Source organism: Narcine bancroftii, chromosome 5 (genome assembly GCF_036971445.1).
Source record: "Narcine bancroftii isolate sNarBan1 chromosome 5, sNarBan1.hap1, whole genome shotgun sequence".
Taxonomy (NCBI): domain Eukaryota; kingdom Metazoa; phylum Chordata; class Chondrichthyes; order Torpediniformes; family Narcinidae; genus Narcine; species Narcine bancroftii.
The window spans coordinates 251,418,168-251,444,816 of record NC_091473.1 but is presented as its reverse complement, the minus strand read 5'-3'; the positions used below and the strand labels follow the sequence as shown (position 1 = coordinate 251,444,816).

The 26,649-nt window shown below is 46.5% G+C and overlaps 1 protein-coding gene across 4 annotated transcripts in view; it reads left to right on the top strand.

The window, feature by feature from the left end:
- The window catches only part of LOC138765193 (solute carrier family 45 member 3), a 139,102-nt gene extending 113,104 nt beyond the window's left edge, over positions 1-25,998 (top strand). For all 4 annotated transcript variants that reach the window (XM_069942120.1, XM_069942121.1, XM_069942122.1 and 1 more), the window contains 4 exons: positions 1,890-2,318; positions 9,579-10,397; positions 15,109-15,374; positions 19,637-25,998. In XM_069942120.1, the coding sequence (XP_069798221.1) occupies positions 2,156-2,318; positions 9,579-10,397; positions 15,109-15,374; positions 19,637-20,086 (1,698 nt within the window). In that variant the 5' untranslated portion in view covers positions 1,890-2,155 and the 3' untranslated portion in view covers positions 20,087-25,998. The remainder of the gene's footprint in view (positions 1-1,889; positions 2,319-9,578; positions 10,398-15,108; positions 15,375-19,636) is intronic.
- Positions 25,999-26,649: the final 651 nt, after the last annotated feature.

Sequence of the window (26,649 nt, the reverse complement as noted above, 5' to 3'; positions counted from 1 at the left end):
AATGCTGGAGGACCTCGGCTGGTTTCACAGTGTACATAGGAGGTAAAGATAAATAACCAACATTTTGGCCATGAGCTTTCTTCAAGGTATGAAGTGTGTTGTTTATTTCTGCCACAGAATTCCAATAGTGGGACCTATCTCAACTTTCCTCTGGCTGAACAATGTAAATTTTTTAAGGCACCCCTTTCAGTTAAGGGCCTGTTGGGATATGTGAGACATTTTGTCTTGTTTATCAGAGGTTTTCACGAATCCCTGGCTGGATTCCATCCAGGGAATGGTCAGGTCTTTAGAGTGTTGTCAGGTTGATCCTGCTTGTCCAGAAGGGAGCAAAATGATTTAGTGAGAAGCTGGAAAAAATCAGCAGGTCCGGCAGCATCCGTGGAAAGAAATGGCCGGTCAACGTTTCCGGTCTGGACCCTTTTGCTTTGGGGGAGTGGGAAGGGGAGTGCAAGCATTAAGAAGGAGTGAGGTGGGAAATGGCTTAGGAAGGGCGAATGGAAGTTAAAAAGCTGGAGAGACAGGTAGGGGAGGAGACCACTGGTGGGGAGAGGAAGATTTGAGAGAAAAGTCAGAGCGGGAGCTGGTAAAAGAGAGATGGAAACAGTGGAACTACACCCAAAGGCACAGACATTGAGTTTTCCAATTTTAAGTAACCCTCACCCAAATCCGCTTTGTCTTTTGTGTCCAGTGTCCTATCCCCCTTCCCTCCCCCCTTTTTATACTTCCTATTTCTCTGACCCACTTCAGTCTTGGAAAAGGGGTCCATTTCTCTCCATGGATGCTGCCTCTCAGCACCAGTGGCCCTGCTGTCCCTCTAGCTCAATTCAATGTTAATAAATGTGCACCAAGGATTGTTTATCTTTCCTGTTGGCATCTTTCCTGGGGCAGGACTAGATAGATGATTATCCCTATTTGTCTTCTGTGTTGCAAGTAGATGTGGACCATATTCAACTGGCCAGAAATAATAATGTGGAGGGGGGGAAAAAATCTGGGCCAAAATCTGAGCGAGGATTTGCAGCAGAAATGTCCTGCCCTGGTACAGAGAGCACGAGCGAGATACCCAAAATTGAAGAAGTCAGCACCGAGTCCAGAAGGCTGAATCGTGCCCAGGGTGAGATGCTTGAGTTCAGCAGGAGGCCACAGATTGGTCTTAGGAAAGAATTAAAGTGGCAGTTCAAGTTAGCAAGAAGCTTGGCATCTCTTCCACAGACTGAACCCAATGTAAACCTTGTCACAGGCCTCAGTCCATCAATGCTCTCTGACTTGCTGAGTTGTTCCAGCAATTTTACCCAGTCTTCATTTGACAAGTCAAGTCGATTGTCATCTGATTGTACAAGTAAAGTCTGACAAAACAGCGTTCTCCGGTCCTTGGTGCAAAACACGCAACCAGACATAACACACATACAGATAAATAATACACATGCAAGGCAAGTATGCAAATAAAAAATAAATATATAAACACTGCTTCATGAATATGAGAGTCTCAGATGGTTCGTGTGGGCAGTTCCTTGGGTCGTTCAGCATTCTCACTGCCCGTGGGACGAAGCTGTTCCTCAGCCTGGTGGTTCTGGCTCTGATCCTCCTGCATCTCTTCCCTGATGGGATGAAAGATGCTGTGTGCAGGGTGGGAAGGGGTCCGCAATGATTTTGCATGCTCTGTTTTAGTCTTCATGGGACATGCAGTCACATTGCGCCTTCCTGGCGAGTGAGAAGATGTTGAGTGTCCAAGATAGGTCACTAATTAAGGGAACTCCATAGAAGTGGTCTCTTCAGTATAAAAGAGAATGCTCTGTGACACAGAAGGCAGTGAATAGGAAATTAATTGGAAATGACTGAGATGAGATGGCATCCCAAGCCCTAAATTAAAATATCTTTCTCTTTTCTCTCAGAGGTTCTGTTGCTAAATCTTGTTGGGGGACAGATAATCCCTTCTCGATGAGACCATGGTGGAGGTGCATCAGCAGCTCGGCGATGGATGCTCCAGTGTTGTCAAGGCCTGAACATGGAGCCTTTCTCTGTGATGTCCATGGAACGAAGAACTCTCTCCACTTCTGTGGTGTGGGGGACTGTGAAAGTTGCGGGACATTTGTGAAGTGGGAAAAGGCCGTTTTAATTCTGCAGTTTGACTCCCACGCAGTCTAGACCTCTAGTTGTGATGGAGAACCCCAACTTGCTTTTCCACCGGAAGAGGTCCCAGCTGCTGTTACTGAACTCGCTGACGTGTGGCCTGGAGATCTGCGTGGCAGCTGGAATCACCTTCGTCCCCCCACTGCTCCTCAAGGCTGGGGTGCAGGAGAAATATATGACCATGGTATTGGGTGAGTTCACTATTTCAGAATGATTTTTTTTAATGTTTAGATCCTTTATAAACTGTTCCAGCTAGTATTCCTTTCATTGGGCAGCCTCTGACCAGATGACTTTGGGTTCTCCAGTTTCCAGTAGCACCCCCCCTCCCCAGCACCCCATCCCCGTCTCTTCCCCTTCCCCTATCTCTCTGTTTCCTTTCCTGTTACCCTGTCTTTTTCCCCCTGTCTCCTTTCCTCCAGCGCCCCCCCCATCACTTCTCACCTTTCCTCTCCTGTCCTCCCATGTCCAATTGTTACCTTTTGCCTGTTGGCCTGTGCTCCTCCCCCGGTCTTCTTACGGCACCTGCCTGCCTTTTTGTTCATACCTTGAAGAAGGGCTCAGGCCTGAAACGTGAATTATACATCTTTACGTCCTAAGGTCACTGCGCGACCTGCTGAGTTCTTCAGCACAATTTGAAACATTCGCAGAATCTGCAGACTTTCATGTCTCACTCCGTCTCCCGACAGTCTTGTTCTTGGAGAGCTTCCAGCACTCCTTCTGGGACCTGTTCACGGGGATATCTAACCATGCGTGCATTTCTTGAATTGTAAGTACACATTTTAATGCAAGTGTACAAAACCATTGAACGAGAGGTTGCTTTGAGACTATATCTGTGTCAGTTTCTGAACGGGCTTTTCATTTGATCCAATTCCTCTGCATAAATATCCCCTCTTCACAAATTTAAGTAATGGAAGTTGTTGAACATTGTATACTGACCATAAATGATCCATCCCGAGCAGATCCCTGTAAGAATGAGACTTTATCATCATATACACGAGTACAATATAGAGATACACTAAAATTCTTGCTTGCCACAGCCACACAGGTACACAAGGGACACCGACTACAGTAGCATAAATTAAATTGCCATAATGTGGTGATACAACCACTACTGTAGCCGCACTCCTACCAGCCTACTGCAGGTGGGGATCCTGGGAGGCTGGCCCCACCTGCCTGCTGTCAATCACCAGCCCATATAAAGACTCGAGCTGGCCCCTTCCAAAATCAGTTGGGCACGTGGAACCAGAGGCTACACACACCTGGTGTTCAACTTTATGCTGATTATAGCCTGTAGTGGAGTCTTCGCGAGTTTTGTTTGTTTGCTGCACCACAGCCCACCACACACGACTAAAAAAAGAGATGAAAAATGAAAGAAGACAAATGAATTAATTTTCTCAGCTACAGTTAGGGCAAAGAAAATCGATGACATAATAGGGCAGACAGATCTTTTGGTTAGGAATAAAACACAAAAGTCTATGGACACTGTGGTTGAAGTGAAAAACATGGCTGGAGAAACTCAACATGTCAAACAGTGTCCTTTATATTAGCAACAGTAAAGATACAAAGCTGACATTTTGGGCTTGAACCCTTCATCAAGGTGTGAAAACGTCAACAGGCATCCGAACAGAAGACTAGGAGAGGAGGTTTAGTCACAAAGGCAGGAGGTGATTGGTGGAGAAGGGAAGGAGGGGTAGCAGCGATCAAAGGGAGGAGGGATGGCTGGGTGATGGGAGGGAGGAGAACTAGAAAGGGGAGGGAAACAGGGAGGGGGAAGAGGAGAGCAAGTTAGTGGTAACTGGAAAAGTCGATGTTAATGCCATCTGGCCCTTTGTTGCCTTCTCTACATCAGAGAGACTGGGCGCAGATTGAGAGATCACTGAGCACCTTCGCTCCATCCGCACCAGTGACAGAGACGTGCCAGTAGCTGACCATTTGAGTTCTGTGTCACACTCCCACACTCACCTATCTGTCCGTGGCCTTATGTACTGTCCCACCACCTTTAAATTGGGGGAACAATGCTGATTTTCCATCTGGGCCCTTTCCAGCCAGATGGCATTAACATCACCTTTCCCAGTTTCTGCTGACCTGCTCTCCTCTTCCCCCTCCCCTTCCCCTTTCCAGTTCTCCTTCCTCCCTTGTCCTTCCCTTCACCCAGCTATCCCTCCTCCCCTTGTGATCTTTGCTGTCCCCTCCCTCCATTCTCCACCTATCACCTCCTGACACCTCACCAACTCTTTTATTCGGACACCAGTCAACATTTTTCCATACCTTGGTGAAGGACTCAAGCCCGATTTTGTATTTTTTTACCTTTGTCATATAAAGGACACTGCTTGACCTGCTGTGTCCTCAGTTCAGGGTTAATGTAGTACGGAGAAGTTCAAGAGCCTGATAGCTGTTGGAGAATAAACGTTCTTGCGCCTAAAGGTGCCAGACTTCAGACTTCTTTACCTTCCGCCTGGAGACAGCAGTGAGAAGAGAGCGTGACCAGAGAATTAATGACGAGTGTTACACACATTGTACTATGTACATAAGCACCAAAATACTGATACTACAGCCAAACATTGTAAAAAAAAACTGCTAAAGTATACATTAAACTACACCCCCTCCCCCACCCCTGGTAAGGAAAGAGATAATAAATGTCAAGGTAGATGGATAAAAGAATATTCATAGTCTCGCAGTTTCTGTAGGACATAAAGAAGAAAAATGTGGCATTTCATAAGTGCGGACAGATCTTATTGTGGCCCAGTGGTAGTTTAAGGTTAGGGAAATAAGAGGAGGTTCAAGACCCTGATAACCTGATGGGGATCCTGTATGATGCTGGCTGCTTACTCGTGGCAGTACCTCAGTGGGTGCCAAGTCAAGTTCACTGTCATCTGTATGTACAAGTACAATCTGATGAAACAGCGTTCTCCAGTCCTCAGTGCAAAACACACAGCCAGACGTAACACACTGTATGTTCTAGACCAGCAGCAATAGAAATTCACCAAGACCATGTTATTTTTAAAAAACAATATCTTTAATAATAATAACTAGTAATATAGCATCTTACTTAAATTGAAACTTAACCCACAACTGTGTGTGTGTGTGTTACCCAAACCATTACAGCTTAGGCACTATTCTGGAAAATCGATTCAAAGTTCAGCCTTAGAAATTCTCTGTTGAAACACAGAACCTTTAAACTGTCAATAATTACGAAGGAGGTGCCTTTAACTCACGAATCCTTGGGAAGTTGTTTCCAATGAAATTCCTTTCATACAAATGATTTTCACAACTCTCCTCTTCCTTGCGTAGGGAAACAAAACTTGTGACGCCCAACAACCCAGGCAAGGGTGTAAGGTAAAACATCATGAGATGGGAATGTGTAAGGAGTTACCCTGTACAGGGCTGTAACAAGAAGGGGAGGTGTCCTTGTACTCCTGTTAGGTAAAACATCATGAGATGGGAATGTGCAGGGCTGTAACAAGATGTGAATGTAACAAGATCCTTGTACTTACAAGATAAGAGAGACATTGATGGATTGAGAGGCAGGAAGCTAGCAGGGAAAGGATAGCAACAGTTTTAGTCATTGGACAAGTAATGATATGATGATGTTCTAAGCACATATCCAAGGGTATAAAAAATCACCATTTTGCTGATAACGGCAGAATGCATTCTCCGACTAACATGGTTAGTCGCAAGTGTTACAATCCGGTAATAAAGAACAAAGAACCCTGATTTCGACTCAGCCTGGTGTTTGTCTCACTCATTCATGAACAAAGCAGACCTAACAAGGGTCAGACAAAATGACCATCAGAATGGTCATGATCAAAATGCAAGAATGATCTTCCTTCCTTTACCCAGATTCAGGTCAATCAAAAATGAACATTACAATGATCACAGTAGATCACTATTTTCCCCTGACAAGGAGAGACAGCAGAAGTGTCAATTTCACAAAAAGTCCTTCACTTCTGTCACTTGCAGATCTCTGGTTACTTATTAATTAATTCTTGCTTCTTCAAGTGTCTCAATCACATGACTTACTTGATCAATTTCTGATTCAAAAACATGACATAAATCAATGGCTTCTCTCTTGAGAGCATTAACTCTGTTTATGGTTTTGGACCTGGGTGCTATGGTGTCTGGAAAGAGTCATGAACTCGTATGTTTGCATCCTGAATCAACCCCTCAAAGTAACACTCCGTAAAAACACAAACGTGACAACACATACAGGCAAACAATACATATGCAGGACAAGTATTTCACATATATAAATAAATAAATATATACTGCGAGAGGACTTGGCAAGGTTTGCCCTCTACGTTGCTGGGCTTGTTCACCTGGGAGTTAACTCGACTGAGATGTGGCAACTTTAGTTCAGCCACTCCTGTGATCCAGCCATCTCTTTTGCTTCTCCCTTCCCATTTCATCAAACACGTGACCCCCCCTGCACCCCCCAAAAATAAACAAACCAAAATTCATGCAAAAGCAATTAATTGCATGATTTGCTGCAATAAATTACTTGCAGCTTTCACAATTAGTTTGAGATTTCTGGTTTTGATTGAGAACTAATACATCCACCCCCCCCACCAGTTTCTATCTCCTCCTGAAATGTGTGGAATGTCTGTTTATGATAGTTGTTGATTGCGCTGCCAAGTAGTTAAAATGAGATGCTTTGAAGTGTCATAAATATCTGTGAAGGGGCAGGGAGAAATGGTGAACGATTGGCATCTGAAAGTTGTTTGTTAGCTAGATGACAGGACTGTTCCCTGATGTATCTCCAAATGAAGATGTGGTTGTAAAGAAGTGCCTCAGGGAAGCACCCATTTCACCATCTACCCTTTTCAAGGAAACCTTATTCAGGCTTCACCTGGGCTTATTCAAAGGCAGGAACACTCAATGTCATTTTCACGGCCATCACAAATAAAGCCCTTTCAAACGGCCCCCTTCCAGTGTGACTGAGCGACAGACTTGTTTCATAGGGAGACCAGTATCTGATGGGATCGGTTCTTGGAACCCTCTTCAAACAGTGGCCAAATAGTTCCCATCATTGCAGTTGTGGTTCCTGAAAGCTGCCAAATATCTATAACTTAAACATTGTCTTCCTCAAATTTAAGTCATATTTTTGGCCATTCCCTAAATGCTTGTTATTTCAAGAGAAGACTCGTGTTGGCAGAGTTTAACTGTAGCTAGGCAACACAAGAATGCCGTGGCCGTCCTCCTGATAACCCTGTTTCACTCCTTGGCACGTGAGCTGCTCCACACAAAATCTGCAAGTTGCGAATACGGTGAATCCGGGCCTGCCATTCTCTCTTCTGCTTTGGTCCTGGCCCCCTTAGAACTCTGCTCAATGTTTACAGGCCCCCGTCCCTGTGAAACAGTCATGTTTAGTTGGTTTCTTCTCTACTTCTTTCCCATCGACTACATAAAAAGTAGTCGAAAAAAATATATGATTTCAGTCTGTGCTCCCCACCCCCCCACCCCCCCCCCCCCCCAGCCCCTGCTTCAAATGTGCAGTGCCCTCTGTTGAGAGTAGCCGATCTGGAACAGCCATTCTCAACAGGACCCCTGGGTTGGGGGGTGGGGGGGGTGGGGGTTGGTGGGCGCACCCTCATAGCACATTTTGACTCTGGCTGTTTTTAACCTTTCATAATATAAACTCCGGACTGGATCCATGGGTAAACGACAGCACGAACACCAGTACAAACTGACTGGTGGTTGGATATAAAACCAGTCCTGGAAAACCAGGACACAGAGCATATGCACTTGTAGGTAGTTGAAAGGGTAAAGTAAAAACCTTGTTTTCTTTTCACCTTACGTAACATAAATAATTCTAATGTTTTTTTCTCTGTGACTGGTAGGATAGCAGTTCAGAAGAAACCAACTAAACTTGAGTGCTTGACAGGGAAGGGGGCCCATAAATGAGTGCTTCACAGGGAAGGGGGCAGAGTTCAGAGTTCTTGGGGGGAGGTAGGGGGGAGATGACCAAAAATAGATTGACAATGGCTGGATCTAGAGCATCACACAAACACCATACCCCACCATTGCCTCCATCTATACTTCCCACTGCCTTGGAAAAGCAGCCCACATATTCAATGACCCATCCCACCCCGGCCACACTCCCTTCATCTGCGTCCCATCAAGTAGAAGATTCGCGAGGGTGATATCACGCACCATCAGATTCAAGTGCGGTTTCCTTTCTGCAGTTATCAGAGTCCTGAATGAACTTCACACTTGTAAAATAATGTTGCCGTAGCTCTGTACTAACTGATCTCTCTCTAATACTGCACCTGGACTTAGTTTTGTTCACTGTACTATGTATGGAATGTCTAGCAAGGAAGCTCACAAAACAAGCTTTCTCATTGCACCTTTACATGTGTAACAATAAATTTCTTTATTCTGAATGCCCAGGGATCATAATGAAAGTAAATGTCCAATTTTCCAATCCACCACAGTACGTTCCGATTCCAGAATTGGGACAGTAATGAACACGTATGCAAACAGGACATTTACCCAGCACAAAATTTCTCACCTCCATATGGGAATTGGAGTATTTTGGGGTTGGGCAAAATGGGCCCCAAGTGATGAATTCCAGTCTTGAATCTTCCCAGGTATATGCGCGCCCCTCATCTTGATTGACACAGGTGGACAGCACATGAGGGAATGTATGGATGGTGCTGAGACTTCTTGGAGCAGAAATTGCTCACTTGGGTGGCGCGGTTGGCATCGCGGTTAGCACAATACTGTTGCAGCATCGGCAACACGGGTTCGAATCCAGCGCTGTCTTTAAGGAGTTTGTCCATTCTCCCCGTGTCTGCGTGGGTTTCCTTGGGTGTTTCAGTTTCCTCCCACCCTTCAAAACAAACCACACATTAGGGTTAGGGTAGGTGAATTAGGTGGCACAGGCTCGTAGGCCAGAAGGCCCTGTTGCCCTGCTATATGTTTAAATTTAAGATTTAAATAGATGAGGCACAGAAGGAATCGGTCAAGAATGAGGTATAGTTGCTGCAAGACTCGCACCACCAGGTTCAGGAACAGCTGCTCCCCCTCCACCATCAGACTCCTCAACGACAAACTCAATCAGGGGCTTATTTAAGGACTCTAACTTGTGGACTTTATTGATTTTGCTCTCTCTCTCTCTCTCTCTCTCTCTGTATTGCACAGTCAGTTTGTTTACATTTCTTTATTTTTTTACGTTTGTACTTGTAAGTGGTAATTCTGGCTCGCCCGCAGGAAAAAGAACCTCAGGGTTCATATAAACCTGTGATCTAATGCGGGCAAATGGGATTGGTTGGATAGCAGAAAAGGACAGCATGGACTAATGGGGCTGAAGGGCCTGTTCCTATGCTGTGAACTGTGACTCCACCACCATATGTCCATTCTCCTGTTTAATTAAGATGCAACTTGGTCAATCAATTAATGTAACCAGCGTTGGTGGATGGGCTATTTGAATTGTATGTCCCATGTCTCCACAGGAATTGGGCCAGTGCTCGGACTGATCTTCGTTCCAATCATCGGGTCAGCCAGTGACCGCTGGACCAGTAGGTATGGCCGCCGGCGTCCTTTCATTTGGGGTCTCTGCCTTGGTGTCCTCCTCAGTCTCTTCATCATCCCCCATGCCAGCAGGCTGGCCAATACCTTCAGCATGAAGGACTACCCAGTGGACATCATCTTCCTCGTGGTCGGAATCTGCCTGTTGGACTTCTGCGGCCAGGTGTGCTTCACTCCCCTGGAGGCTCTGCTCTCCGACCTGTTCCACGACACCGAGGACTGCCGGCAGGCCTTCTCCATGTATTCCTTCATGATCAGCCTGGGAGGTTGCATTGGCTACCTCTTGACTGCCATAGATTGGAGGAAGTCCTTCCTGTCCACCTACCTCGGTGGGCACGAGGATTGCCTTTTCACACTTCTGGCCGCCATCTTCGTCGTGTGTATTTTCGCCACCTTCTTTGTCTCCGAGGAGAATTCTAGTAATGCGGACGGCTCGGTCGAAATTTCACCAAAGGAAGTCTCGAGACCTTGGCAAAGGTACTGTTGCTGCACCATGAGTACGCTGTGCCGGACAAGACACTCGCTCCTTGTACTGAAGAACTGTTGCACTTTGATCCCCAAGCTATACCACCTGTACTGCCGTATCCCCAAGGTGATGCGTCAGCTAGTTGTGGCTGAGTTCTATAGCTGGATGGCCCTCATGACCTTCATGATGTTCTACACCGATTTTGTGGGGGAAGGGCTCTACCAGGGTATCCCTAGTGCTGATCCTGGCAGTGAGGCCAGACTGCGCTACGACGAAGGTAGGTGCTCGCAACGTGAGGGACTTTGAGACCGGAGTGCGTAAGGGAAGACAACAGGGCAGGCAAAGTTAGCGTAGGGGTTGGAGCAGTGCAGTTACATCGGGTCTTGACCGTGGCACTGAGCAAAGGAACATGTATTCCACACACATTTCGGGGTGGCATGATGAGCGCAGTGGTAAGCATTGACGGTTCCATTGCAGTCACAGCGATCTGAGAATGAATCCCGCGCTGTCTGTAAGGAGCATGTACGTTCTCCCTGTGTCTGCGTGGGGTTTCCTACGGGTGCCCTGGTTTCGTCCCACATTCCAAAGGCGTACGGATTTAGCAAAGTCGAAGGTCACGTGGGTGCATTTGGGCTCGTGGGCCGGAAGGGCCTGTTCCCGTTAAATTTTTAAAAAATTACAAATTAAATAATTGAGCAAGCCAGACCCACTGAGGAACACAAGAACCATTGAAAATAGGAGCGGGGGAAGGCCATTCTGCCCATTGTGCATGTGCCACCATTCAGAATCAGAATTTAGTGTCTTGAACACGTCACAGAATTCGTTGTTTCGCGACAGCAAACATTTATACAAAACCGCATTTCAAAATAAATAAAAATAGTGCAAGTAAAAGGTAAAATCAAAGTAAGGCAGGGTCTGTGGTTCATTGTTCAACCAGGCATCTAATGGTGGACGGGAAGATGCTCTCCTTGTGCCGCTGGGTGCTAGTCTTCAGGCTCCGAGGGTGGCTGAGTGGAGAGGGCATAGCCTGGATGGTGGGGGTGGGGTCCTTGAGGTTTGAGGCTGTCTTCTTCAGGCACCGTCTCTTGCAGATGTCCTCACTGGTGCCTGTGATGTTGCAGGTCGAGTTAACAACCCTCTGGTTTTTTACAGGCTCCTTTACCTTTTCCCCGATGGTAGCAGAGTGAAGGGGGCATGGCCTAGGTGGGGGGGAGGGGGGGTCCTTGAGAATAGAGGCTGCTCTCTTATGATGCTGCCTCTTGTAGATGTCCTCAATGGAATGAAGACCGCTGCCCGTGATTCCTTATACTGCAGAATGCAAGCATCTTTCTAATATTCCGTCTGGGCATTCTCCAACCAGATGCCATTAACGTTAACCTCCAGTTCCTTTTAAACCCCCCTCCATTGAGTTTCTCTCTCCTCCCCCATCCATCTGTTTCCTTTCTCCAGCTCTCCACTCTCTTCCCTTCCTTATCTATTCAGAGAAGCTGCCCTCTCCCCGCCCCATCCATCACCTCAGCTTTTTGTTCCCTTCCACCCTCCTTCCCATATCCACTTTTACCTGCATCCTCCACCCCCACCCCTTCCTCCCTCCTCTCCGCTCCCCACTTTTTTATTCATTCAGGCACCTGCCTGCTTCTTGACGAAGGCCTCCAGCCCAAAACATTGATGACCTGTGGATGCCGTGTGACCTGTTTCTCCTGCGCGCTTGTGTAATGCATCTTTTCTATGGTACAAAGTCAGGGCACCAGCAGCAGTGCATTTTGGCTGCTTTGGCAGTGGTGTCTGAGCAGGGAGAATTCCAAATAACAACAACCGTGGGGAGTTGGCATCACTCTCAATGGGCGTGTCTCTCAATTTACATACTGCAGCCTTCCCTTGTGACACCACTCTTTGCCCGAAAAATGGCAGGGCTGTGGCTGGTGTGGGCCCCCTGCGGAGCAAGGAGCGGCGACCTAGCGTTCCTGCAGGGTCCAACTGCCTTCAGCTCTGCACAAGCTTTGAACAGCCCGTTCAAGGAGCCGATGATAGTTTCATTTAAAATCCTGTGACCGTGAGGTCTGCGCCTAACCCTAGCACGAGAAATTGCAGACTCCGGGGCAGTGGAGGACTGGCGCAGGGCACCAGAAAATGGGGAGACCAATCCCCCCCCCCCCTTTTGAGAGGAGACGGCCCACAAGGACGGTGACCACGACAGCGGAGCGGTGAGGGGGCTCTGTGGCTGAAAGACCCACGCACGCGGCGGGCTGCTGGCAACTCAAGGTGAAGAGTCCACAGAGGTTGTGGAATGCTGGAGACTGCCATCGGGAGATTCGCGCTGGGCTGTGGACTGCTGGAGACGGGCTCAAAACTGGCTGAAGGGGGTACCAGGTATCGGAAACGGGATGCGAGGGAGTGCTGAAGGTACTGAAGGGTTCCTGACTCATGTGGCTGCGGAAGTGAATCTATGGACACTCGACGACTCTGGGAGGGGCGAGACTCTCTTTTACTTCTCTCTCTGACTGTAAGAGGCACTTCAGGCAATTTCTGCCGATGGTGAATCTGTCCGCCTTGCTCCAAGCAAAAGCAATTTCATGTAATATTACACTGTTTTATTACAAAGACAATAAATTGAATCTCGAAACCAACATCCATGGCTTCCATCAAATCAGTCAGCTCCCCGCCCCCGTTTTAAAAGAGGTCACCATTCATGCCTGTGCATGAATCACCATTCAATAAGCACCTTGTGTCCCCATTCTTAGCCTTGGCAGTCAAATTGTTCTTCTCACATAGCTTGGCAATGTGAACCCCGTTCCTTTGGCGCCAATCCCAAATAACAAGTTCTGGCATTGACCCATGGAGAATGACCATCCTTCGAGTAGCCGTAGTTTCCTCTCTCCCATGTGGGAGGGATTTTGGTACCAAGAAGAATGAACTGTTAACTCTGAATCATCGTCATTCTAACCAGGGTGGTGTAAAATAAATTCTCCTGAATGGTTCAAAACAGCTCAATTAAATTTGGCAAATTTGGCGGGCAGCTGAATTCAGGTGACTTGTATAGAATCACACAGCATGGAAAGGGGCCATCCAGCCTGATGTGTCTGCCATCTCATCCGATTCAATTCCATCCCCCAGGACTTGGTCCATATCTTGCTCTGCTTCAGCCATTCGTGTTCATCTCGATACTACTTAAATGCTGTCAGTGATCCAGCTTAAACCACTTTCTGAGGGAGATCAATCCTGGTACTTGCAATTAATACCCCAAAGTTCTGGAGAATCAGGAGGTCCTGCAGTGTCCATGTGACTCAAAGACATATAAACTGGAGAAATAACACCTCGCATTTAGCCTGTGAATAAGAACTGGATTCCATTAACATCGACTTCTCTGGTTTCTGTTAGCTACCTCCCTCCCCTTCTTGTCTCAATCCTTTCCCCTATCATGGTCTCCTTCCCTCCCCCTCTCTTCTTTCCCCCCTCCCCACCCTATCCTACCCTCCACACCCTAACCCCCTCTCCCTCCCCCTCCCCATCTCCAGTTCTGCATTCACAGAGACAATCAAATCTTGAAGAAGGGCTCAGAGCCAAAGAGCCGGTTTTACACCTTTTCCTTCTATGGACGCTGTGAGACCTGCTGAGTTCCTCCAGCATTTCCGTATTTTTAATTACAACACCTCATGCTTGCCCATTTCCCTCTCCTTCCCACCTGATCTAGGACCGGTTATAAACTTGGATATCTTTCCGCACTGTCCACTGGTGCAGCTATTGTTTTCTTGGGACTTGCAATCTGGGTCAGTGAAACTCATCTGTGTGTCCCGCTCTCGGGAGGGATGTTAATAAGTTGGGAAGAGGTGTGAAGGATATTCAGCATGAGGTGGTCAGGACGAGAGACCTCATGTTATAATGAGATGTTGGATAGATCTGGTCTTTATTTCATAGAGCATAGGAAGCTTTGGGTGGGGTGGGGGTGACATTTAAATTTAGACATTCAGCACAATTACAGGCCCGTGCAGCCCAATTGATCTACAACCCCGGTACATTTGAATAGTGGGAGGAAAGTGGAGCCCCTGGAAGAAACCCACGCAGACATGGGAAGAATGTCCAAACTCCTTAAACTCAGCACTGGATTCTAACCCTGGACTCAGTAGCAACAAAGCACTGACTGCCACATGAGCAGTACCACTACACTTATCTTAATCCTCAGTAAAGCAAATGCTCGCAGTTTATTTTTTACCCAGGGTGGATGGTTCTAAAACTAGAGGGCTTAGGTTTCAGGTTGGGGGGAGAGGTTTCAGAGAAACCCGAAGGGTTCCTGATTCATTCAGAGGCTGTAGAGGTGGCTGCAGTTTCCGCGTTCTGAAGATATTTGGCCAGATGCAAGGATAGGAAGGGCCGAGAAGTATATAGACCAAATACAGGTAGGTGGGATTAGCCCAGAATTGCCAACTTGGCCGGCACGGGCGAGTTGGGCTGAAGGACCTGCCCCGTGCTGTCTGACTCCTGGGATAGCGAGGGGTGGCACTCATCTCTCTTGGGTCCAGGGAAGAAAGGTTTACATGTAATCCCCACCCCGAAAGCCTCAAGTGACTGAAGCTTGGAGAATTGCAGAGCAGGTAGGCGCCGTTCAGCCCATCAAGGCCATGCCAGCTCTAAGCAAGAACCCTGCATCTAATCGGGAACCTCTTCTGTCACTGAAGGGACCAATCGGGTTACCAGTTGAAGTGTTCGGGATGACTGTAACTTCTCAAGGTGGAGTTAGATAGGTAAGCAAGTGGGCAAAAGGTGACCAGCAGGAAGATAAAGTGTTGAGGTCCTTTCTGCCAAGATCGTATAATTGGCAGGGGAGATGAGAAGGCCAACTTCCAAATCAGGTACCATGTAACATCTTGTCCAAAATGGCATCAGGATAAGCAGGTGCCTCGGGGCCGCTTCTGAAGGGTCCTTCTTCGGTGGGGCTGAGATCGTTAGTTAGGACACACTGGAGTGGCTGCTTTTCTGCTTTTCTCCTGCAGGAGTTCGGATGGGCAGTTTAGGTCTCTTCCTGCAGTGTGCGTTCTCGATCTTCTGCTCCGCCATCATGGACAGGCTGGTGACGAGATTTGGATCCAAGGCCGTCTACCTCGCCAGCATCGCCGCCTTCACGGTGTCCGCCGTCATCATGTGCCTTTCGAAGAGTGTGGTCCTGGTGACAGCCATGTCTGTGTTAACAGGGTTTACATATTCTACGCTGCAGATTCTGCCCTACACGTTAAACTCCCTTTATCACAAGGAAAAGCAGGTTGGTGGGCAGCCTTCGGAAATGGCTGTTGTTTCTCTTTTGGTGCAATGGTTGCAGGGATTAGATTCAAGATTCCTTTATGGTCATGTAATAGTACAAAACATGTAGTATTACACAAAATTGTCTTCTGCCTGCAGTCAGGCGGAGTTGTAATTTGTGTTGCCCCTTACAGCATGAGAGAAAGAGAAGCAAAAGGGAGTCGCTTCTGAGTCGCTGAGTGTCCGTGGATTCGCCTCCCATAGCCGCACAGACTCCTGTTCGATCCATCGGCCGCCCGAGCTCCAGATCCAAACCTCCGACATGATCAGGAAGCCCTTCAGTGCTTGAGACCCTTCTGGAGCCCTTCTTGGCCTTAGTACCCTCTCAAATCCTGGCTCCGATATCTGGTTCCTCTGAGCCAGTCTCCAGCAGCCCCCCTGCGGGTCCCCCGACTGCCAGTCAACCACAGCCTGTGTGGGGCCCCTCAGCCGCTGAGCCCCTCACTGGTCTGCTGCCGTGGTCACCTTTTCTGTAGGTTCTCCCTATTTCCAGTCCCCAGAGTTTGGAACACCTTATTGCCGATACAAAGCACAGGCGACACCATCTTGGCCATAGACCCCAAGGGTGCAGGATTTTAATATAAAACACTGTCGGCTCCTTTAACCGGCTATTTAAAGCCTGTACAGTTCCGTCAGCATTAGGACTGGGTGGTTGAACCCACTGGAGCTGGGAGGAGGCTACAGCACATTTAAGTAAAAGCCTTGTTTTCCTTTCACCTCATGTAATGTAATATACGTCATCAGTAGAAGTACGGAAGAAACCAAAACTTGGCAGCCTCACAGAGAAGGGAGCCCAAAAGGTGGGCGGCATGGTTAGCTCGAATTCCGTGCTGTCTGTAAGGAGTTTGTCTGATATCTCTGAGTCTGCTTGGATTTCCTCCGGAGGCTCTGGTTTCCTCCTACCCTCCAAAACGTGCCAGGGTTGCAGGAAAATTGGGTGTAATGGGGCAGCACAGGCTTAAAGGGCCTTGTTACCGAGCTGTATGTCTAAAAAAGAAATTTGAGGAGAGTCTTAAGAGAGACAAAGCCAAAGTTTGAGAATAGCTGCATTTAAGAACAAGAGTTAAAGTCTTGGACTTAAACTACAAAGAGATGCCTGGTAGAATGCTACCCTGTGTTGCTGTCCTGCTCCACACCATTCCACTCAGTCTCTGTTCACCTTCTCCATCCTCCTCCTGACCCTTCCCTATTGGATCCCACCTGTCCATTGCCCATACACCTTTCTACCTGATTCACCTTTCCAATTTCCTGCCCCACCTCGTTCCATCTGTCCATCGTCCCATCCCTTGCCCCTTCTGCTCATCACCTGCCACCCTCTGCCTCTTGTCCTTCCCCCTCCCAGCTCTGTTTGCCTCATGCTTTTCTCTTCTGTCCATTTCCACCTGTCACACACCAGCATCTGTCCCAACACTCCTTCTTCCTCTCCCCCACCTGGTTCCCCCCCCTCACACATCCAGTTTCCCCCATCACCTACCACCCTGCTCCCCTCACTTGTGCTGACTGCCTCTCTCCCCTCTGTATGCTCAGTCCTAATGCTGGGTATTGATCCAAATTGTTGACCATCCCTTTGCCTTGGCATATGTCGCTTGACCTGCTAAATTTTCCCAGCAGTTTGGCTTTTTATATTTGCTCCTATGTCTTTGGGTGTAAAGAATCCGTTACACCATTAAATGAATGAACAGGATGTAGAGTGTCCATGTTTTCCATTAATACAAGCTAACTTGAAAAGTGAAGTGGGAGAATGCAAAAGTTCTGCAGAGATCTGGACAGTTTAGTAAGTGGGCAAGAAGGTGGCAGTTGATGAACGATGTGGAAAAATTCATCTTGGTAGGAATAATAGGAAAATTGTGAGAAAAGTAAATGTTAATGTACAGAGTGTTCTTGATACATTGGTTCATGAGGCAGTCTCTCATGTGTCTGCTTTGATTTTGGTGACTGAGGATGTAGGTGTGGCAAAGATGGACAGGGGCTGTAGGTTAACGAGGTATTTGTGTGGCATGGGCTCATGGGTCAGAAGGGCTGATCTCTGTGCTGTGTATTTAAATTAAATTTATTTTTAAAAATCGATCAAGTTTCCCCAAAGAAGGCTGGATAGGCACTTGGGAGAAAATAACTTGCAGAGCTTTTGGGAAAGAGCAGGGAAAATGAGACTGATGGATTAAACTGAGTATTACTGATACAGTGGTGCGAGCGTCCTTGTGGTGTGACAAGATAATTCTACAACTTAAATAAAATTCAAGTTGACTGTTGATGGAGGGTAATATAATACATTTCTCTTGGCACCAAGCCACAATTTGTACGAACAGTGCAGACATTTGGTTTAATTTGGCATTGTGTTTAGCAGAGATATCGTGTCCCTGAGCTGCACTGTTTCTATATGCCCTGTGACAGTACACACAGGCTGCATTGTCTCAAATTCAAGTCAGCTCTTACAAGGGAACTCTAATTGACCCAGGCCTGATCAATAACTTCAATTGTAACAGATTCTTTACACCATAAGACATAGGAGCAGAAATAGGCCATTCAGCCCATCAGCTCTGCCCCGCAGTTCAATTGCAAGCTGATCCGTTTTCCCACTCAGCCCTTCTCCCCATAACCTTTTATCAAGAACCTACCAATCTCTACCTTAAATGCACCCAATGACCTGGCCTCCGCAACTGCCCGTGGCAACAAATTCTACAGGTTCACCACCCTCTGGCTGAAGAAATTCCTCCGTATCCGTACTAAGCGGACGCCCCTCAATCCTGAAGCTGTGTCAGATAAAACACGTCGTGTCGATTACCTTCATAATTTTACATTTATTATTTTAAATTTTGACTCTGTTTGAATGCCCTTTTGTATCAGCCAGTCGAGATGTTTTGTCTAGCAAAATAAACCAAGATAAAAATGCGAGCTCTTGTCTCAGATGTGAATGAGCAACATTGTTAAGTGAACATGACACACTCTGTTTCTTAACCCTCATTATAACTATATTTTCAGGAGTTACTTCCAAATATTTTAATTTCTAACCCACTTCCATAGCCTTTAGTGGGCAGGACGTTGAGTACACGGCCTGGGACTTCGAGGTACAGCTGTACAAAGTTGGTGAGACTGCACTCGGGGGGACAGAGTGCAGTTCTGGTCGCCGAACCATAGGCGATGTTGCCAAGACTGGAGGGTGGAAATGAGAGGGAGAGGTTGAATTGACTGGGTCTTTATTCCCCAGAGCACAAGAGGCTGAGGGTGACTTTGTAGCTATTTACAAAATCATGAGGGGAATGTTCACAGACTGTTTCCCAGGGTCAACGATTCTGAGGTAGCCATTCTCAACCTTTTGTTTGGCAGTGACCCCCTTTGGAATCTGTTCAAAATTTATATTCCCCATCCCCCCCCCCCCCTCCACACTCCTGTGAAGTAGTCAGATTTAGTTGGTTTCTTCTATATTTCTCTCCTACCGACTACATAAAAAGAAATTCATGATTTCAGTCCGTGCCCCCTCCCTTAAATGTGCTGTGGCTCCCAGAGGGATCCGTATGCCCCCCCCCCCCACCCCGGTTGAGAATGGCTGTTCGAGGGCACAGGTTTAAGGTGAGAAAAGGAGAGATTTAACAGGGGCCTGATGGGGAAATTTTTCACTGGCAGGGTAGTTTGTATTTGGAACGAGCTCCCAGAAAATACACCTGTAGATGTGGGTACGATTGCACTTTGCAAAATGCACTTGGACAGACATACTGTGTGGATAGGAAGGGCTTGGAAAGATATAGATCAAATCCAGGCACATGGGACAAGCCCAGAATAAGTTGGGAAGAGGGGCCTGTTCCGTGCTCCCAAGACTCCCTGAGACTGTTCCCTCAATATTGATTTCCAACTGATGAAATTTGGCTCCCTGCACATAGAAGCCTTGTGATTATATTTATCGCAGCAACTTTGCCAGCTCATAACACCATCCGTGGCAGCCATTCTTCACCTTTATTTGGCTGTGGCCCCCTTTGGGTTCTGCTCAAAGTTTATCCCTTGCCCTTAAATGAGGGCACTATGTGCTGTAACTTTTACATGGTCAAACCAAAATAAAATCTGGAGTGTGCATTTTAATCATGTGAATTGTTTGATTACAAATTTAAAACTGGAGCACAGAGGCAAATAAAGGGAAAAAAGGTGTCTTTGTGCCAAACATTCTGGAGGGCACTGGGTGTAAATTCACTCCATGATTGATTTATGAGTTTTTGCTCTCCCCTTGCTGCACAGGTATTTTTTTGCAAGCACAAGTTCGCCGAACTGAATGATGCGAACTGCCCGGTGGACAAGAATGTGCCTTTGCAAAATGGAATCTTGAATCACAAGTCATACAATCAAAATGGAAGCCTGATTACGACTGCTCCCTTGCTGACGTCCAAGGGACCTCTGCCCGACAGGGGCATGGGCGTGCAGAGTCGCGGTCCGTGCGAGGTGACCATGCCCGCTGAAATCGAGCAGCCCGCAACAGGACGAGGGATTTGCCTTGACCTTGCCATTCTGGACAGTGCCTTCCTTCTCTCTCAGGTCATTCCCTCTCTGCTCATGGGCACAATTGTGCAGTTCACACAGACAGTAACTGCGTACATGATCTCTGCTGCCACCTTTGGGACAGTGGCTATTTATTTTGCAACCAAAGTAGTTTTTGATGAAAACGATTTAGAAAAGAAGTATTTAGTGTGATGTAATGAAGGGATGAACCCGTTTCCCATGGGTGGCCTAGCAGTTGGAGGTGAGTGATGCTGAGTTTGGCCACAAAATTTTAGCAACAAAATTATGATTTTAAACCCATGTATAATTGGAGCAACACTAATTTGCATTCTCTTAAAACTCTATCTGATTTTGAATCTCATTCGTTGAGTGGACGGGATTCAATCTTCATTCACTGTTGACGTACACACATCTGCAGCAATTAATGAATCCAGATAGATCTCATTTGCGCAAAATCATTTTGTGTAATAGGGTGTCTTGTGGGCTGCAGATCCTTGTGTTTGTCAGAAGATCTAAACGTCTTGGTATGGTTTCATTCTGCATCCCGCAGGTAAAATATTAATCTCTAATCACCTTTGAAAGTGGAGCAAGCTCATTCTGAACGTGTGATTCACCTGCATAAGGGAAGGTAGAGCGATCCATGGTGCATGGGGCCCCAGAGAAAGGGGGGGTCAATGAAACCCATCCTCGCTTAGTTGACTGTTCCTCCTGCGGGGCGGCGGGGGGGGGGAGAAATAAGTGCAATATTAATGCTTTCTCGTAGTTTCTGAGTCCTATAGTGGGAAAAGATGCAAATGAATGCAGTTCGAGGCCCAGTTGCTCAGTGGGTGCTTCTGCTGTTGGGTTGTGGAGAGCGGAAGGCAGCGACATCATGGTTTCTGGCCTGAAACAAATTTATGTTTTCGTGGGGTGGGTAAGTGGAACGGGGTTCTGGAGGAAGTGGTGGAGGAGGGTTGAATGGCAGCATTCGACGAACATTTGGACAGGTTTGTGAAGAGGGAAGGTTGAAAAGGATGTGGGCCAAATGCAGGAAAATGGAGCCGGCTCACGAAGGCACAGATGGGTTGTTCCAAGGGGCCTGTACCCCTGCTGTTTGACTTGACAAAAATGCGCCCACTCTTCTGCCCTAATGAAGTGAGGGTCCTGAATGGGCTTTTTCCTCCCCCTCCAGAACTAACAAATGGCGCAGCATGTTGGTCCAATGAGGAACCAGGCTTCATTCTGCAGCAACTACGGATAAGGCAGCAAACTCTGGCCTGCCCATGAGGGAGAGGGGCACAGCCGTGTCAGAGACCCTTGCAGGGTTTGTGAGGAGCAGGGCATAAATGCAGCTTCTCTCTTCCCCAGGCAAGGTGCTGCGAAAAATGAGAAGAAAATATCCAAGGGAAGTGGGAAGGAGGAACAGTCAAACTCATAAATTCTAGACCCAAATCTGAGTCTGTGTTACCTGCAATTCAACAGGAGCATTTTGTCCCGAGCTGAGAACTTGCGCAAAGGAAAATTATGAGCAGTGTTTGATGCACAATCCATCCCTCTGTGGATCACTTACCGCTCGCAAACATAACCTCCCCCCCATGCCACGTATAAGGATGCTTAGACATCGACGACCTCGACAGGGATCCTTCACCAGGAACACCTGCCTTGCTCAACATTCTTTCAGCCATTGAAGTGGCCCCTTATGGGTTCCCCTCGTTCGGATCCAGTACACAATTCTCTTGTTGGCACCTTAGGAGGTCTGGATAGGCCCAGAGTGGAAATCAGTACTCTACCAGCTTCATAGTTCTGCCAACCATTCACCTTTTGCTAATTTACGTGGACTCCAAAGTGGAGATCTCCCCCAATCCACTGCTCTAAACCATTTTGAAGTGTGCTGTAAAGTTTCTAAGGAATAAGAGTTGATATACATGACCAACATTTTTAAACATGCTTTCCCATTATTATTGAAATTATTCTCCTAATTTGCCATCCAAAGGTCTTTGCTCCCATATTTTGGAGACCTCACATACTGCCTTCTCTGGTGGAGAAGCTACACGTTTTAATCAGATGCAATGCCACATCTTGTACCCCAGTGACATTTCCCTGTTCAAAATTTGGCAGTTCAGTGACAGCGGAAGCTGGCTTCCTTAAGCAAGGAGTCTCCCACGCTTTGGCATGCCCATTGAAGAGGGTCACCAGACTGGCCCAATCTGTTTCTCTGTCGTCAGTCACTTTCCTCGACCACTGCTGCGCTGTTGTCCTCTCTCCAAACTCTCAGAACTCTGGTTTATGCAGCCACGTGACCTTCAGAACGACTGGCTGATAGGCCTGCTGCTTTGTTATCAGGGGACTGGCTTAAGGCAGTAGTTCTCAATCTGTCGCCCGGGGATCTGTTAGCTATTCGGCGAATAAACAAGCAATATATAAAATGATATTTTTAATATTTTGTCACCAAATTTGTTTTTAAAAAAATCGTCCATCAAAGCCTAATCTGCTCTCCCCTCTCCACCAGTGGCCCTTGAGTTGTATAAGTTGTCCTTGGTTAGTAGAGGAACATTCATGCTGGAGTGTAGGTAAGAAATGGTAGAGAACCGGAGATCCAAGGGGTTTAGAGAGCCTGTGAGGCGTGAAATGGGATGAATTTTTAGTGCAAGTCTGAACCCTGCAGTTGGAGTAACTGCCGCTGCTGAGAAACAGTAGCTCGGAGGATCCTTCCCATGTCAAACCCGCTCCTCGCGACCAGTTGGCAATTTGTTTTCCGGCACGGAGGGTTTTGCTGCTGACCACAGCAGCAAAATTGCCTCGAAATTTGCACTTCTGCATCCTTGTGTTGGCAACTATATCACTCATCTCTAACTGGCCTGTGTCTGTCAATCAATTGCTAAATTATAGAATTGTATGATTCTTCTGGGGGAGAAAAGGTATATTATTTTTGGTAGAATTAATAATTTTGCCTTAAAAAATCTATTTTTGTTAAAATTGTTGACCTGGCAACTGTTTTAAATGTCTATGGATACTGTAATTTATATTGTAGAGATATTTTGTACAGTGACAATTTATATCCCATATATAAAGGAACAGGAGCCCACAGGAAATTGGAAGTTGCTGTAGGTTTGTCCATCGAGATCCAGGTGCCGGTCTAAGAAATGGCTTCAGCCTTTGGGAACAGTACCTTGGTCCACAATCATTGAAAGGGCATGGAGTAGAACCAAAATCTCCTGAAATGGTCTGCACTGAAGGAAACCTCTGCTTATTGCATCCACAGCAGACCAGTCCAAGATTCTTTCCACTTTCCTCGTCGGTGTTCATAGGCTCACGTCCGCATCAGATTAATAATGGCCCTTTTAAGGGTAGAATGGCCTTGATCTTAACTATTCCCTGCAGCAAGACATTCCATGGTCGGGGTAACTTATCCCAGATTGTTCGATCAAAACGCAAATACGATTCCTCTAACCTCGCATCCTCAAGTCTACGATCTCTTATTACAACTCTCATTTCTTACGACTCCCTTTCAAACCCCAATGCTCGCGGGAATTGCACATCCATCAAACTAGTACACAAGATGCACTAAATAATGATGTTTGAAAAATACCCCAGCGTGAGTATTGGGAGCGAAGCTGACTTTGTGAACGTCCAACAGCCGTGCAAAAAATCATTGCGGTGGGGGGGGGGGGGGTGTCCAAGGTGATGGCCTGATGACCTTGAATTATCTTACAGTCTACAAGCAGCAGTTTCATAGACGCAATGGAAACCAGGGCCAAAAGCCTTCTTATAGACTTGCTTTTATGCGTCGTGTTGTATTAGGCTTTCCCTTCCTCAGCGAGATGGTCCTAACTTTTCAGAACAATGGGAGCAAAATTCACCTTTAATTCGTCATGCTCAATGGTTATCAGAATTTAAGCAATTTGTATCCACATTTATTTTGTACTTCACACTTCATATGTCCTTGGGTATTTAGTGCTAGCAGCCAAAGATGAATGTTCCCCCCACTGTCGTTCGAATTGCTGCCCCTCTCACCGTTACGACCTGCATGTGTCGTCAAAATGCCAATGAATTTCTTCTTAGGCTGATGAAGGCTTCCAAAAGACAGGGAGTGTTTTGAGTGCAGACTTCTCCCTCAACTATATGCAGATGATGGCGTAATTAAAGTGTGTTGGAGCCTTTGCCTTGGGCTGCCCGGTTATTGAATGCTGAGGGCCTACTCTGCCTCTTTGCAACATACAACAGTGGGTGCAGTTCTCCCCATCTCCTGGGGTGCAGGACAATCATTTCCTCCTCCTTGTCGGAGTCTTTCAAGCATTGACTCAATGAGTTTTGCTTTTGCTGGCATTGGTCCTTCCCACCCAGCCCCCCTTCCTGGGACAAGTGCCAGACACAGTGATGCCCCCTGGAGCATGACCCCAGATAGCTGCTACTCAGCTCATCGTGGTACGCTGGATCTGAGCACTTAAGCCGATTCCATCTTCGGTGGCAGTCTGGCTAACTTTTAGGAGGTTTTTTTAAAAAACCAGCAAGTGTCCCGTTCCTTTCCAAATTGAAGAGCTCAAAATCCAGGCCTCGTACTACAACCCCTGCTAAAAGGGAATTGTCCTTCAAAAGTTCCTCTGTTCACATCAAGCAAAGCCAGTGACAGGTTGTCCAGTTAGGTCTCAGCTTCCGATCGTTCGTCACTGTTCTTGTCAGTTCAAGGAGTATTGAACCCTTAGCAGGGAAGTGGTGTGTAGAATGAGGGCCAATTCAAGCCTGGAGACTCATCTTCCCCCACCCCCCCCCCCCCAAGATAGGGAGGAGGAATGGGATAAAGGGTGGTGAAGCATATCTAGTGGGCTCTGAGAGGGAGGACAACGGAGGACGAGACATCGACCTCGGAGGCTGTGATGCTCAGGAAGTTGCAAAGTTGACCCATTCCATATGACCACCAAAAAGCTGAAACAGACTGTCAGGGATGATCTTGGCCGGAGTGCGCTGGGACGGCCAGCGGAGCGGGAAGGGGAAGTGGGACAATTACCCAGTGAAAGGAAGATGTATTATTTTCTCAGTAATCTTACTGCATTGCGTGGGCCAGTTGATAAAACATGGCTGTCTGTAGTACAATGTTACAAATAAGTTTAATATATAATTTCTAGCTTGCTTTAATTTTGACAAAGTTGGCACTTGTATGGAAATCAAAGAGTTACATTCACAAAGACTCTTGCTATTTCAACTGCAATTAATATATTTTTATATTTATTCTATAAGTCTGGATAAAAGCTGAATAATACTCAACACTAAAGATTGGGAGTATTCCAAGCATTTTTAAATATTAATCTTTTTGTCCATAAAAATAGCTCATTCCACTGTGTGCTAGTTGGGGATGTTTGATAGATTCAGTCATCTCAGATTTAAGCTTGATTTTCTAAACTTAAAAACCTGTTGAAATTTTGATTTTTTTTTTCTTGACAGATTTTAAAATGAGTTTATATCAGAAATTGGAGATTTGAGTATTTTTGATTATTTGCTGAGAATGTCAGGTGACAAAAAGCCTTGGGTACAATTAGAAACCTTGGGGATGATGTAACTAATAATTGGATGTGTTTATTTCAAGGTTTCTCTGATGCTTTTGTAGATGACAGAAACCAATGAGTTGGTGATGCCCACAGCAAACTCACTCTGGGGGTAGGGAAAGAAATCTAGCTGCCAGCAAACGAATAAAACCTGAAAAGGCTGCAACCAGCCAGCTGGTCGAGCAGCACCTATGGAGAGAAACATTTCAGACTGGAGGTCCTGTTCCTCTTTGTCTCCCTATCCATCTCTGTCCCATCCCCATCTCTCTCTGTCCGTGTGATCCACTCACTTCTCTCTTCCGTGCCCACCCTCCACTCTTCCTGTGAGGAGCTGAATCTACTTCCCTCTGCTCTGCGTTGGTGTTCATTTTCAAAATCCTGAGTCATTGATGGAAGTGTGGCAGGATGTGATCCTTTATTTACAATCCTTTGTGTGATGTTATACGGTACAAAGCTGCAGGCAAACCATGTGTCAAATTTGATGCTCATCTCTGTATCTCAATAAGATGTTTAATATATAAGGGTGACATTTTACATCTTGTATAATTTACCCAATGAAATAAACATTCTTGTACTTTGCTCAAATTAACTTCTTTTGCATCTCAGTCACCAACCCTTTCAAAAAGATACTTTGGCCAATTATGCAAAGAAATCTAATATTATAAATTTGCAAAGCATTATATAGGAAGGAAAGACTTGCAGTGAGTTCATCATTTTTTTAAAGAGTCAAGAAATGTCAAACTTCAACACTCCACCCAAGTTTCCAACTGCAAACCCTGGTGCCATTAGGAATCACTTGGCCATGCATTAACTATAAAGATTTTATTTCTTTTAAAAGGTTTGTAGCGGTTGAGCACGGTGCCAGCTCGCACGAGCGCACGTCACCCAATTACACCCATTTGGCCAATGAACCCACTAACCTCATACCTCGGGAATGTGGGAGGAAACCCATTCAATCGCAATGAAAGCGTACATACTCCTTGCAGGCAGTGGTGGATTTGAGCTCGGGTTGCTGGTGTGTGCTAACCGCCTCGCTAACTGTGCCACCCAGTTTATCAAACAACGGTCCATCATCAGTACCAGGTGAGACATCTCGACAATGGTTATATTAAGTTCATCATCCAATTGTAGAAAGCCAATCCATTGAAACAGCGTTCTCCGGTCCTCGTCCAAAAACATGCAGGCACACATACAGACATAACACATATACAAACAATGCATATCCAGGACGTATAT